General features: G+C 42.6%; 1 protein-coding gene across 1 annotated transcript in view; it reads right to left on the bottom strand.

Moving 5' to 3' along the window:
- Window positions 1–1413: 1413 nt before the first annotated feature.
- Window positions 1414–15241, bottom strand: part of GABRA6 (gamma-aminobutyric acid type A receptor subunit alpha6) — a 31293-nt gene continuing 17465 nt past the window's right edge. The window contains exons 9-10 of the mRNA XM_079964854.1: window positions 5685–5948; window positions 1414–1504 (exon numbers count right to left, since the gene is read on the bottom strand). Of these exons, the coding sequence (XP_079820980.1) occupies window positions 1454–1504; window positions 5685–5948 (315 nt within the window). The 3' untranslated portion in view covers window positions 1414–1453. The remainder of the gene's footprint in view (window positions 1505–5684; window positions 5949–15241) is intronic.

Below are 15241 nucleotides of genomic sequence, written 5' to 3'. Positions count from 1 at the left end.
GATATGGATTCCTCCCCCTGATCTCTCCTACCCAGAACCTCACTTTACAGCCTATCTTGCTCTGCTACAGAATGAACTGAAAGACCAGCATAAGCACCAGAAAAACCCAGCCCCCCAGCTTCAAAACATTAATGTGAGGTTTGATGGCACGTTTTTATGGAAGAGAGCAGAAAGAGTATTTCATCCTTATCCTGCCCATATTCTCCCAGGAAAATGTTCCCGGTGGTTAATATTTTTTTATCCCACCTGCATTCTAAAACTTGGAGAGTGCAGGGGTTGCAAGAAGGAAAGTCTTTGTGCATTGGCTTCCACCAGCGCATCAGCTTAGTTGCATCTGGCCCCAAGTTGTGCATGAAAGGAAGCTTGCCGATCCTGCTCTTTTATGAATTTCATTTATTCATTTATCAAAAGTTATACATCACCTTAAAAAAATCTAAAAGACCTTGACTTAAGCAGGGTACATAAAGGATGTTAAGGTGTTATTCTGAGTCTGGTTTGCTTTGTTACAAAATGCTACTGTCCCTGGAATATTTAAATACAGCATTAGCTCATGTTTTCCCATTTAACTTGGTGGGACAAAGGCTGCAGTCCTATGTACATTTACCAGGGAGTAAGCCTCACTAAATTCTGCAGGACTTACTCATGAGTAAGTGCTCATAGAATCAGGTTATAAAGGACCCCTGACCATTAGGTCCAGTCGTGACCAACTCTGTGGTTGCAACGCTCATCTCGCTTTATTGGCCAAGGGAGCCGGCGTACAGCTTCCGGGTCATGTGGCCAGCATGACTAAGCCGCTTCTAGCGAACCAGAGCAGCGCACAGAAATGCCATTTACATTCCCACCAGAGCAGTAACTATTTATCTACTTGCACTTGACGTGCTTTTGAACTGCTAGGTTGGCAGGAGCAGGGATCGAGCAACAGGAGCTCACCTCGTTGCGGGGATTCGAACTGCCACCCTTCTGATCGGCAAGCCCTAGGCTCTGTGGTTTAACCCACAGCGCCACCCGCGTCCCTGAATCAGGTTATAGGTCAGCTTAATTACAAGTGTGCTTGTCTGAATTTTTTGGTTAAGTGGCAGCCTCTCACCCTGATGTTTGTGCCAGTATTATTCCACCACCATGCTATGCAATTTGATACATGGCCTAGAACAGCACCTTGTAGGGAGCAACAATTTGAGCATAAGTAAATAATTAAACCCAAGCTTCAGCCCTGAGCTATTTAGCAAACAAGCTAAAACACAAAGGGAATCAATAGGACTTGTTCCAGTGATCACCCTCCATGGGGTACATACTTTACATGGATTGTGCCATCTGTGTGCCAAGAGTTCATAGTGATGTCTTCAAACACTGAAGCATTTTACATTCAGTGACCAGAGCCCCACAATTGTCTTTAGAACCAGTCACTTAGCCCGGTGAGTCTTTTGGTCCTTTGTCACACCTGAGTTTGCAGCCATCAGTTGGTTTGATGGTCATTTCGAAGATGCATTGCAGTAGGTTCAAAAAACTGAAAGAAAAGAGTCAAAGGAAAATTCAGTAAAATACTCCCTACAGGGCAGTCAATCAGCAACACAGGTGCTATTGATTTTCATTTGTCTCAGAAGACCTAAATCAGCAACTTATTGTATGGAAGAATCGTAGCTGACGTGACTCAATAAGGCCCAATACGAAGTGTGCATGGCAATGACTCTCTAGCTATTTCTTTTCTACACATTCCCCTCCCACCTGCCTAGTGACTGAAATGTAGCTTGATAAAGGCTTACATGTGAATAATTCTGAAGTTCATGCTTAAAAGTTTTAAGAACTGTGCCATTGTCCACATGCCTTGTTTTCAAAGCACATGGGGAAAATGGGTCACCTGACGTCACTGTGATGTCAGGTGAGCAAACCCCCCCAACCTGTCAAACATGGCCCATTAGGGGTGGGGGAGACAAGAATCCAGCCCATCAGTCAGATCCAGTTCTCCACCTTGTTTATAACACACAACATTTTATTTTATTTTTCATCTTTTTGAAACAAAGAGCAAACAAGTACAGTGGTACCTCGGGTTACAAACACCTCAGGTTACAAACACTTCGGGTTACAGACTCCGCTAACCCAGATGTAGTACCTCGGGTTAAGAACTTTACCTCAGGATGAGAACAGAAATCATGCGGCAGCAGCGGGGCGGTGGTGGGAGGCCCCATTAGCTAAAGTGGTACCTCAGGTTAAGAACAGTTTCAGGTTAAGAACGGACCTCCGGAACGAATTAAGTTCGCAACCAGAGGTACCAATGTATATGTTCCATTGTCATTGTGCTGGCATCCATCTTCCTCAGAAGACAATGGAGGAGCGCGCCTTTGGGGGTGAAGTCAAGCTGTTGGGAGGTTGCAGAGCCTGCTGTGGCTGTAGGGAGACATGTTTTGTTGCAGCTGGGGCAGATGAAGGTGTCCAGTTGTGCTGCTGCAGATGCACCATTACATTTCCTCTCTCTGCGTTCCTCCCAGCGGATATTTCATTATCATTGCAAATTAGACAATATACTGTAGGTATACTTATACTTGGGACGCGGGTGGCGCTGTGGGTAAAACCTCAGCGCCTAGGACTTGCCGATCGCATGGTCGGCGGTTCGAATCCCCACGGTGGGGTACGCTCCCATCGTTCGGTCCCAGCGCCTGCCAACCTAGCAGTTCGAAAGCACCCCCGGGTGCAAGTAGATAAATAGGGACCGCTTACCAACGGGAAGGTAAACGGCGTTTCCGTGTGCTGTGCTGGCTCGCCAGATGCAGCTTGTCACGCTGGCCACGTGACCCGGAAGTGTCTGCGGACAGCGCTGGCCCGGCCTCTAGAGTGAGATGAGCGCACAACCCTAGAGTCTGTCAAGACTGGCCCGTATGGGCAGGGGTACCTTTACCTTTACCTTTATACTTATACTTTATACTTAACAATGCTCTGTGGCTGGTTGTTTCAAATAAGAGTGTAAAATCCAGCTTCCTACTATTCCTGTGTCATTGGATTTCCTGGTCAACAGGGTCCATGACCTCCCCCCCCCCCAAGCTTAATATCCTTTTCTTTTAATCACATTAAATAATATATTCTTCCTCCTCGGTGTAAGGCTTTCCCTCTCCCCCCACTTTTCCTTGTACTCATAACTTCCTGTTCTCTCAAACCATCCTTTATCTAGCCTGTTTACTCTTTTACCCATCCTATCTTTCCTTTTTCCTTTTCTGACCCTTCTGTCTGCTCTTGAATTCCTCTTTCCACTCAGCCCCCAGATCACAGCTCTGCCTCCCTGGGCTCCTCTCTCTCCCGCCCAACAAAGCATATAGTTACAGTGTGAAGTTTATCTTCAGCAAAAAATTAATCTTATGCTTTTCTCTCAGAAACTGTGCTGTTGATAAACATTCTGATAGTGAAATTCCCTGGCATCCTAAAAGCTCAGCTAAAGACCTGGAAGACTAAAATATTCATTTGTCTATTTAAAAAAATGTTTATAAACTTTTTTATTTTAGGTCCACGTTTTTTTGTAGCAAATCTTCTTGGAGTGAGAGAATCTATTTGTGGCATTTCCAAAAATTAATGTTCTTTTGTCCCTAATTCTACATTCACACAGGCAGCTTCTTTAATGGAATGGAAAGGAAAATCCTTACTCCATCAATCTCTGTACTTGGCTTGTGACTGTCTGTGCTAGTTTGCAGAGTGGTAAATCCCACTGTGATTACCAGAAGTGTGTGTTTGCATTAGATAAACTACGAAATATATGGCTTTCGTCCAAAGTCATGTGCGTATGATAGAGAAGCTGTGTACTGCAACATTCCATCTAAATTAATTGCAAATTGATCTTGCGTAGAAGGGGACATCTGTCCTCTTAAAACAATGATATTAATACTTTGATTTTGCAAATTATAAACATCACCAGGCATGCTTCTGCAATTAAACATCTGTTAGCATTTCAGTGGTAAACCCATATTTCCCCATGGCAGCAAAACCTGACTTTCACAAAGTGCTGTCGTCTAAATACCTGCGCTTATAATTTTACCTTGGAGATTGTGTTTTGAATTTGTCACTTTGCCCCAGATAAATTACACTTGAAGAAACACTATGTGGGATTTTTAAACCACACAACCAACCAATTACTCCTCAAATGGAATTCTTTTACTGTGCCTGAAGATCTAGGCTACCACCATACAGTTAGGAAGCAACTTATTTCCCCAGGAGTCGCTATTCCTGTTTGTGGGGAAACATGATATAGCTTCATAGATAATTTCACTATAAGTAGATTTTCAGTTTTAAAATGCCCACCCCATATCAACCAAATATATTATAATATTACATTGCCAGGTATCATTATTATTTATTCCTTGAGAACAGGGGTGTGGAGCTTGTAGGCTGTTTTCAAATATAACTGGATGCTTCCTAATGCTTTTATTATCACATATGAAGAGTCAAGTGACATCAGCAAGTTTATAGGTGATGGTAATCATATGAGGGTTCAAGGCAGCAGACTGTTCTATCCATCCTAGGGGCAGCCAATATGATGCACTGTAGATGTTGCGGTGCTACAGCCCCCATCAATATTGACCACTGGCCATCTTGCCTGGATGGAAGTTTGGAGACCCAACAACATCTGAAGGGCTCTACATTGATTACCCCAATTTACCCTGTCTTCTGGTCAGATTAGCTGGTGACTCCCAAAACAAACCACCAGGTGTTCATCTGGCTTTAACTTCTGAACAACCACTGCATTTGTATTGCCACCATTAGCCACTTTTAAGTACTGTTTGGTGGAAAGGCAAGATACAAATTTAACAAACAAATACAAAATAAACATATTGGCTTGGATCCTAAAGAAAAGTTAACTTGAGGAAGTTTACAGAAGGAAAGTTCTGTATCCCATCCCTGGCCTACAACCCCAACCCACCCATGCCCCTTTGTTCAGGAGAGGCCCCAGACCCTATAGAGAGGCTGACAGGGGGTGTTGCAGGAGAGAAGGAATGTGAAACTTTCTTATCTTAGGAGTCAAGCTATATTCTCTAGCGCTCTCTGTCTGTCTGTCTGCCTGCCTGCCTTTCTCTGTCTCTCTCTCTCTCTCTGTGTATACACCGCTGTGCAGAAGGAACTCCTGCAGGAGCCAGCTTGCCTAGTCACTTTAATAGAAAAAGAAAATCCATGCTTGCACCCCCCCCTTTTCATGAATTGATTTTTTCCTCCATCAAAATGAAAAGTAAATCCCTTTTGGTCATGGCCTTGACCATGACTTTAAGATACCAACTACAGTAAGCCCACAAGATAAAGTTCTCCACTTCCCATTTATTTAATTCCATCCACCCAGCAGGTTTCCCTTGCTTACCAGGCTTTGGGAAGGAGGTGTGAGGGCTCTGGAAGTGTCCCAGAGGCTGGTAACGAAGGCACCTCCTCACTTACTGGGGTCTGGGAAGGTTGAGGGAGAGCTCTGAGAAGCTCTCAGGGGCCTCCCATGACCTTCTCAGATCACAGTAAGCAACCGTCCACTTTGTGGAGGCAGTTCCAGGGGTTCCTGACTTTGTGCAATTTGGCCTTTGTGCGTGGGCCCCTGGAACCAAACTCTTACAGTACTTGTATGTGGTGGGCCCATGGTATATCTATTCGTTCAAAAACTTCTCCTTTAGTGTTAAATTCAGCTCAATACAGATTCGGGTTTCATATTACTGGAGAATACTGCTACTCACTTCCATAGTGTCCTTTGAAAGGTAAACCACCCAGTATACCAGGTTGAATCCTGCAAATGCCACTGGAAAGAGGATCCTGGAGTACTGATCTATTTTACTCGTGCCTCCAATTAGTGGTGGTGGCGGTGGTGGCGGTGGCGTAGTAACAGATGTCTGCTGACTTTGAGATGCACTATTGGACAACATGCTTGTTTCAAGGGATTGATCTGTTTGAGATGTCATAGAGTTGACTCGCTTCTTCAAGTTGCAGTTGGAGTCGGAGTGCTGCAAGGAGAAATATGGTTACGACACAGTTTACAAGAAACTCGGCTCTGTGGTTTTATTCACCATACTTAATATTTAAGAATATTAAATTCTTGTTTTCCCCTCTTCCGTTTAATTCTCCCACCCCCTAGCTGCCACTGCCTGCTCTAAAATCAACATGAAACAAACAAGCACAGAAACACTGGAAGTCATTGTTGTCACCCTCGAAATCTATGTATCTGCATCTTATCCCTCTGATCTCCATTCTTTGTTGGCAGGTTATATTTGGTGGGATGCTCTGACATGAAATGAGAAAACATCCTTATAGAAGAATCCAGCGACAACATATTTTGTTGTGTGTATGTTTTAAAAAAGGAAGATTGGAAGAAAGCCAACAACTGTTTTATTTCTGTAGCGAACTGCACTTTCCTCTAATAAACTGTAATTTTCCAAGGACAAATTCAAACATCAAATATTGCATTCCCCTAAAAACTGAACCAAAATGATCCCAATATGCTGTGCCCCTCTCCTATAATTTGCTAGCAACCTCTCCTTTCTGGACTTGAAGAATACTTTGCTCTCTCAATTTCCACCTCTACCAAATGCAAATCATTATATGGCTTGAGTCTTTGCTTTGTTTTCCACATCTCGCTATGGCCTGCAGCATTTACAACAGCAGTTTGGGGCTAATATATTTAAGAGTCATTTCATGTTGTGTGTCACCCAGCAAGGATACATAATTGTGCGTGAGTGTCTGCAAGGGAGGCTTGAGGACAAACACATTTAAGAGTGGAAGAAACCAAACGGAGCCTCAACGCTCACTACTGAGGGGATACAGTCACGGATGCAAGCAGGAGAGTGAAGCTTTCGGTTCAAAGCAATGGGAGCCCCAACACTGGTTCTGGGCTAAGTGCTTTCACCTGGTTTTGCTCTGCATTGCCAAGTGTTCTTCATAAACTAGAAATGTTTTGGAAATTTTGCCAGTCTAAATTTCTCTCAAGATTCTGGATTATATGATCTTATTTCTGAAGTGAAGCCAATGCAGCCCGGGTTCGCCTTTGTCCCACTGTTACCTTTTCAAAATTTGCAAACTGCACAGTTTGCCACAGATTTCAGTTCCTTTGGTCCTCTCTTGGGACATCCCCCTCTCCCTTTCTCTGTATTTATGATGTGCACACGGGCTTTACAAAACACTATTAAAAAAACAGCTGTCAGCAGTTTAAGGATTACATCAAGATTTGCTTTGTTCTATGTTTTACTGATGTAGAAAGGATAGTTGTATGCTTCAATGGTCAATACAATCTGGATATGAGTGTATAGTTATTTCCATTAATATATTATTATCATCATCATCATCATTATCATCATTTCTATTCTGCTTTATATTTTTAAGGAAAAAGTTCAAAGGGGTTTACAAACTACATTAAAACATGAAATAAAACAATCCAGAATAAAACATTACTGGAGAAAGCCAAATATAAAGTTAATATTCCAAGCAATATAATTAACAAGAAACAAAAATATTATCTTACCAATTTAAAAATAAAGCATTACAAAGGAAATCAACTACAGAATGCACACTTAATGCAGCAAAGTTAACAAAATATATATATATTGAACTTTTCATAAGAAAAGCCCTCTCCCACCATGCAGCAATCAGCACTGTGGGGAACAGTGGAGGAGACAGGCTGAGGGTGGAATTGAGGCACATAGGCTTTTCCTCTGCAAAACCTCCCACTTCACTAACAAACATATCTCAGAACCAGAATAATCTTCCTAGGCCTTCGCTGGCTGTGGTGCAGACTCATGGTGGCAAACTCATTACCAAACAGAGATGCAAACTTTCCCACAGGGAAAAAGAATTAACGTAACATGTTAATTGCATTAAGTGTAAGCACACTTTTCAATTATTTAAATGTATGCAGATTTTTAAATTGAGACTGAAAAAGGAAAACAAAAGACCTAATGCAGCTGTCTCAGTAGCAAAAAAAATGGGTCTGTTCTTAGACAGGTCTCTTGCTTTCCTTAGTAACGGCCCACATCTCTACAGGGAAGACCTCTTTGTTATACGCAGGTCATGGTCATTGATAGAGAAAGCTGGCACATGATGGGATTATTACCAAGTGATCTGTTTACCTGAATTGGCCCTGGGAGAATATTGCAAAGCTTATGAAGCTCATCTCCACTGTGGTTCCCTGCCAGTGATCTGATAGTGTGATACAGTGATAGCACCAAACGTTTCCATTGCAAAAGCAAAAGATTCATTCCGTGCTACACAGCAAATGCCACTGACAACTTAAGATAGTGTCCCTTTACCTAGTCCACTCCAACTCCATTCATCCCTGCCTGTGGAACTTACTAGCAGGGGCTGATAGCACACCAAAGCACTTGCCAGGTTAGAGAAGGCCGGCTTAAGTGCTGTGCTTAAGCACTGGCTCCACAGTTACAAATTAGCCATCCAGGAGGCAACCCTGTTCTAAAATATCCACTGTATTATTGCATCTTTGGTTAGAATATTCACATAAAGAGGTACAGTGGTACCTCAGGTTAAGAACTTAATTCGTTCTGGAGGTCCGTTCTTAACCTGAAACTGTTCTTAACCTGAGGTACCACTTTAGCTAATGGGGCCTCCCGCTGCCGCCGCGCGATTTCTGTTCTCATCCTGAGGCAAAGTTCTTAACCCGAGGTACTATTTCTGGGTTAGCAGAGTCTGTAACCTGAAGCGTCTGTAACCCAAGGTACCACTGTATATAGAACATGAGAGTCTGTCTCTCCCTCTCTATCCATACATGAAGCCTTCACACTTTTGAAAGTAGAGATAGAGCTTCTGCTACAATCCTCTTTCTCACTGCACATATATTTACTCATGCGCTACAGACTGCCATAATAAAAGGAGGTACAGAGAACACATGATATTTTCATATCCCAGCAATCCTGAGACAAACTCCCAAAAAGCTAAGCTAAAGGGGGGGGGATTGGAGAGAGTTCCCATTTCAATAGCAACTGGCAGCACCTCCTAATAGAGGCCTCTTTCAGAAATGGAATGGAAATACAACATTTGGATATATGCACAGGATCCCCAGTGATGGGGATAATTGGGTGTTCTCCCATCGTATTTGATTTTCAGAAAGAGAAGATCTTCTAGTGGCCTACTTTTCTGTAGACCAAACAAGCTCAGTCACTCCTGCTCCCCCCCCCACCTCCCCATTCTAAAATGTCCATTTCTTGAATCGTCATTCCTTCGCCACTCACATTAACCCAAATAACTGGCAGAGAAAATGCTTTGCAGAAGGTTCTAAAGTCTACATGTACATATATACGATGGGGCTCTGCCTATCAGGAACACAGATGTCTGATTTTCTATTTTCCCTCCTACACAGCAAGCCGAAGACAGATTTAAAGGGGAGATCATCCACAGATGTGTCACAGAAGCAGAAAGAGGGTTATCCATGTCCACTTGCACTAATCATCATAATAATCCTGCTCTATAAATGGAGTCTTTGAGCCACTGCTTTCAGTCACAGTCACTTTCAGATTTGGCTTGAGGTGCCTTTGCTTTACAAAAGGAATGAAAGCGCTGCCGCCTGCCTTATTAGAATCCTTGTCCCTTCTGAACAGGGTTACACTGCATGCTAATCGCAGCACATGTCACACACAGGTAGGCCCAGAATTCTGGGGCCTTCTTCCAGTTCTGTTTATGATGGAGGGGGGAAGGGAGGAGGGTCAACAATGTCAGGATAAGCAGGAAAGCTTTGGACCAAACCCAGTCTTTCACGTTCCAACAAAAATTCAGAATGGATATCCACTTCTATTGCAAAGACTGCCCGTGCCATAACAGCAACTACAGATGGTTTCTTAGTGGGAATTATTTCTAATGGATGAAAGGGAATCTCATGGACACTGGGTCAATTCATATATTATATAAATAGTGACCCTTACTTTCATCCATGGCAGTTAAGCTGGGGTGTTAGTGTTGGTTTTAGCTGTTAAGTGTTCTCAACTTGAATTTCTATGAGATTTTATATTTCTTTTTAGTATGCTAATACTTTCTCCAAGAGGGCAATAAATTTGAGCACATTTCTTAGATATGTCTGAGTGAAGATGGGGGCTTGAGGTCTTAAAATGCAGCTACTATACTTTATTGCATTGCATTCTGCTAACACTTGTACTAACTTATTTTGAGGGTATTATTTATTCACCCTGTACCTTAAAGAGGCAATTTATACCTACCATTCTATATTTCTGTGGAATACTTTCAAGGGGTATTCATATTAAAATATCACCAAATTGTGTCCGCTTTGTGCTATGGATATTTGATTCCTGCTATCAGTGCAACTTGTAGTCAGGCAGTCACATAAAATGAATACTTCTCTATGTTCCTAGATGCCATAAAAAGTTTACACCAAGACATCAATATAGTTATTATTTCTACTTTCCATATATCTGCAAATTATGTACCTTAGTGGCATCTCCAGTAAAGTTAAAAGAAATCAATTACAATAACATCAAATTGGCAGTCAGGAAATGGACCTCTCTTATTTCCTCTGCAATGTATTGGATTCAGGATATAGGTGTTTGATGTTGTAATGCTATTGTGGGGAAAAATCAGATTATTACCTTTGCTCAATATGCATGCTTCACATTTAACAAGCAGATATATCACTAGAAGAGCCTTTTGGCATAATTGCCATAGATTGCCAATAGAGTTCCCATTCTTGCAGTTCTTCTTAAAAGAATAATGTACAAAAAATACAATTCCCACCTCCTAATCCATTTAACTAGCTTACGGCAAGAACTGCTTCCTGTTCCAATTGTGATGCCAGACCTCAGTTTGGGATCAAAATATATCTGCAATTTATCTCCAGTGTCTACAGGCTACCGGTTCACACTCAGCTACTCCTACTGTCCAAGATAACTCAGTCAGTAGAGCATGAGACTCTTAATCTTAGGGTTGTGGGTTCAAGCCCCATGTTGGGTAAAAGATTCCTGCGTTGCAGGGGGTTGGACTAGATGACCCTCATTGTCCCTTCCAATTCTATGATACTAAGAAGCTTCCTAAAGGTACCCCTGCCCGTACGGGCCAGTCGTGTCCGACTCTAGGGTTGTGCGCCCATCTCACTCTAGAGGCTGGGGGCCAGCGCTGTCCAAAGGCACTTCCGGGTCACGTGGCCAGTGTGACAAGCTGCATCTGGCGAGCCAGCGCAGCACACAGAACGCCATTTACCTTCCCGTTAGTAAGCGGTCCCTATTTATCTACTTGCACCCGGGGGTGCTTTTGAACTGCTAGGTTGGCAGGCGCTGGGACTGAGCAGCGGGAGCGCACCCCGCCGCGGGGATTCAAACCGCCGATCTAACGATCGGCAAATCCTAGGCGCTGAGGTTTTACCCCCTATATTTCACTAAATCTCTCTTTGTAACAGCAAATCCTCTCTTTTGGTTCATGTGACTGATCACATGACCCTAACCCTAACCCTAACCCTAACCCTAACCCTTCACAGTTTTAAAAATGGAATTCCTAGTGTGATGGCATAATATGAAATGGAGCTTCCAGCTCTCAGGCCTTGAAGTCTATCTCCATTCTCCCACCTTTGGTGGTTGGTTGGGAGGGTAGTGAGTTGTTTTCTGGCCTTTTTAGTGTTCATCTTTTAGTCAGGTGAATAGGATTTGTTCTTTTAATATCATTTAGGTATTGTGTTTTACTCCTGTTTTATACATCTGTAACGCATTTTATGCTGTAAGTTGCTTTGGAGCAGTCCTGCTTGTGAAAAGTGACAAACAAATTTAATAAATAGAAACAGAAAATAAGGGACTGGCTAGCCTGGGTAACTATGCATTTTGGCCGATTTGGAGGCTGCCATTTGCTGCACCTCCTCAGGCAGTATAATGTCACAAGACGGTACTGACATTGGACAATGTGCGATGATAGCCATGGAGCCTCCAGGGCAATAGGACCACAGGTCTTTGTGCTTCAGCCATTGTTACAACTGCACGTACATGGATAGCTAAAGCTGATATTACCCATATTCAGTTAAACGGAAATTGCTGCAGGTGACAAATATTACCATTAAACAGCATGAGTTCTGTGAAATTGATATCATTACAAGAACACAATCTAATCAAGCAGTCTGGAAGTTCACAAACAATGGATGGTGGGTAATATCCTTCTTGGTCTCCAGTATTTAGTAATCAGAGATATACAGGAATCCTATTTTTAATGTCGTGTAGCTAATAATCATTGATAGATTATTCCTCCACAATGGTCTCAGGTCTCATACTATTAGTGGCAATCACAGTATCTTAGAAGAACTGAGTTTATATCTTGATTTATGTTGAAGATATAATTTAATTGTGTGTTGCATGAAAAAGTGTGGCCGCCTTGTGTGCACTCAGTCTGTTGGCAAACAGGTGCATTGAATGCCCTGAGCACCAGCTCTTAGAGAGGGTCAAAAGGAGAGAATCTCCCTTTACCAAATATCTGAGCAGCACTTCCCACATTGTGACAGCCACACTTGGAGATTACAACTGGTAAAAGAGAAAGCCTCTCAATAGGTGGGTCCTATCCCATGGAAAGTCTCTCCATCAAGTCATCCCAACAATAAACCATGCCGGCAATAAAAGACTGACTAATAATATGAGAGACAATCACTTAAATGATATTATTGTTATTATTGCAACATTAATATCCCACAGCACTGCTAATTTATAAAACACATGTTGATCTTCTTCTTCTTTTATCCAGGCCTGTTCCAGAATTCTATTCAAATCTCCCAGTCTAAATTAATTAAAGGACAGCCTACATTCATTTTTCTCTCTCCCTCTTACCCATTATCTGCTTCTATATTTGGGAAAGAAACTTCTGCAATTTGGTCTCTTGATGCTATTAATGTCAGTAGCACTAGCAGCAGGAGATATATACAATCCTGGCAGGTAAAAAGCTTTTCCATGCGCCATTTAAAGATGCATTATCTCCCGATGTCACTGCAGTCTCATGGAAGCAACAGATCAAGATTTGCACAGACACTAGTCAACCTGATGCATCACTTGCTGGGTTTGGGTTCCTTGTTTTACTTGTTTTTAATGAGTTGTTATGTGTATATATACAGAGAATGTAAATACAGAATGTAAATATAGGACAAATCCAGCAATTTAAATGTAGTATATTGTCTGCTACCAGTATTACTGTGAACTGTGTGCTGCAATTCTAATTCTTTGTTTTTGTTTTTAAAAAATCCCCGCAAACAGGGATATATATATATATATATATATATATATATATATACACACACACACACACACACACACACACACACACATATATATATATATATAGTTCCACCTCTCCTTTTGTAATTCACTGTTCTTGATGCCAAAATGTTTAGTCCATAGAAAGTGAATATATTCTGAATTCCCAAATGTTCTCTTGTTGGGGTTCTGACAGTGGTGCTTTTGGATAACAGGAGAGCCACCATGAAAGCTACCTGAGCTTCAAAAGTGGGATACAAAATTAAAATTACCCCCATAAATAGACCTTGCTGTACTTGACTTACAGCATTATGCATCAAAGGAGTTGATATTACTTGATACCCTTTTAGAAGATTTGGTTGGGGGCCCAAGCAAATATTTTGCCAATCACCACCATCACACATGGAGACTCCAATACCCTTCTGCATGCATGTTGGTCATTGTTTTTCTACATAAAACTACATAATACCGCATAAAAATGTTCCAGTTTGAAATGTTCCTGCTTATGTGTTCTAGTAGCCAGCCATCCCCTTATCCAGGATACTCCATTCAACTCTCCATTTCATGGAGAGCTTCGGTTCTGAAAAGTGGCACTCAAATAATGCTAGTACTGTTAAGCTGCACTCCATTTGTGTGCCTACAAATTCAGAAACAGAGTCCAGCACATCTCACTCCCAGATAAATGTGCACAGGATCCAGCCCTAGTCATTAAAAGGGCCATCCACTCCTGTTGTCTGGCATTGGTTCATGTTGCTTTTGTAAACCTTATTTTGCTCTTACGCTGTGTACCTAATAGGCAATGTGATACCGACAAATCAAATGATATTTCAGTCATTTCTACTGAGCCCTTCTCAAATGTCATGACATTTTTTAAAAGCTATATAGCATTTTCTGAGCGTTGGCAAGCCTATTATGTGCGCTTATTCTTACAAGTGTCTATAAGGCATTGCAATGAAAAATGCAAACATTAAGGTGCTGCCTTAGGCGTACAGGCCCTGTCAACTACAGGCACTGCCAGCTATCGTCAGCTGGCAACAGAGCTGGAACCAGCTTCAGCAGGATGGCAGCCAGGCTTTATCCCTGCTTCTCGAGCTGATCTTGAACTTGGGGAGAGGGGTTATGTTGTCACCAAAAGGCAATCTTTCCAACCACACTAATTTAAAGTGTGTGTGTGTGTGTTTAAAATACATAGGCATATTTATAAGCAAAATGCCAGCTCTCCCTTTTGTTTGAGCACTCCTAATGGCAATAATGAAGGGACGCGGGTGGCGCTGTGGGTTAAACCACAGAGCCTAGGGCTTGCCGATAAGAAGGTCGGCAGTTCAAATCCCTGCGATGGGGTGAGCTACCGTTGCTCAGTCCCTGCTCCAACCTAGCAGTTCGAAAACACGTCAAAGTACAAGTAGATAAATAGGTACCACTCCGGCGGGAAGGTAAACGGTGTTTCCGTATGCTGCTCTGGTTTGCCAGAAGCGGCTTAGTCATGCTGGCCACACGACCCGGAAGCTGTACACCGGCTCCCTCGGCCAATAAAGCGAGATGAGCGCCGCAACCCCAGAGACAGTCACGACTGGACCTAATGGTCAGGGGTCCCTTTACCATTACCTTTAATGGCAATAATACCCCTTCAAGAAACTATGGCATCCTGCTATCTCCCTATCCTCTCCAGTCAGTTGTTACTACAATCGTACCTAGGAAGTTGAACGGAATCCGTTCTGGAAATCCATTCGACTTCCAAGACGTTCGGAAACCAAGGCCCAGCTTCTGATTGGCTGCAGGAAGCTGCTGCAGCCAATTGGAAGCTGTGGAAGTTGCATTGGACGTTCTGGTTCCACAGAACATTGACAGACTGGAACAATCACTTCTGGGTTTGCGGCATTCGGGAGCCAAAATGTTCGACTCGCAAGGCATTTGGGATCCAAGGTATGACTATATATGCAATGTTGATCGCACAGAGGAAGAACAGGGATGAGCACTCATGCCCTGTCCTCTTTGGCACATTCCCAGCCATTCACAGTAGGAGGTTGGCCATCAGCATTGTGTATCAGGGAGTCTGCAGGAGTTGAGCAAGC

This window comes from Podarcis cretensis (genome assembly GCF_951804945.1).
Source record: "Podarcis cretensis genome assembly, chromosome: 2".
Classification (NCBI taxonomy): domain Eukaryota; kingdom Metazoa; phylum Chordata; class Lepidosauria; order Squamata; family Lacertidae; genus Podarcis; species Podarcis cretensis.
The sequence above is the reverse complement of the archived record's forward strand: the minus strand, read 5'-3'. Positions and strand labels throughout refer to the sequence as shown.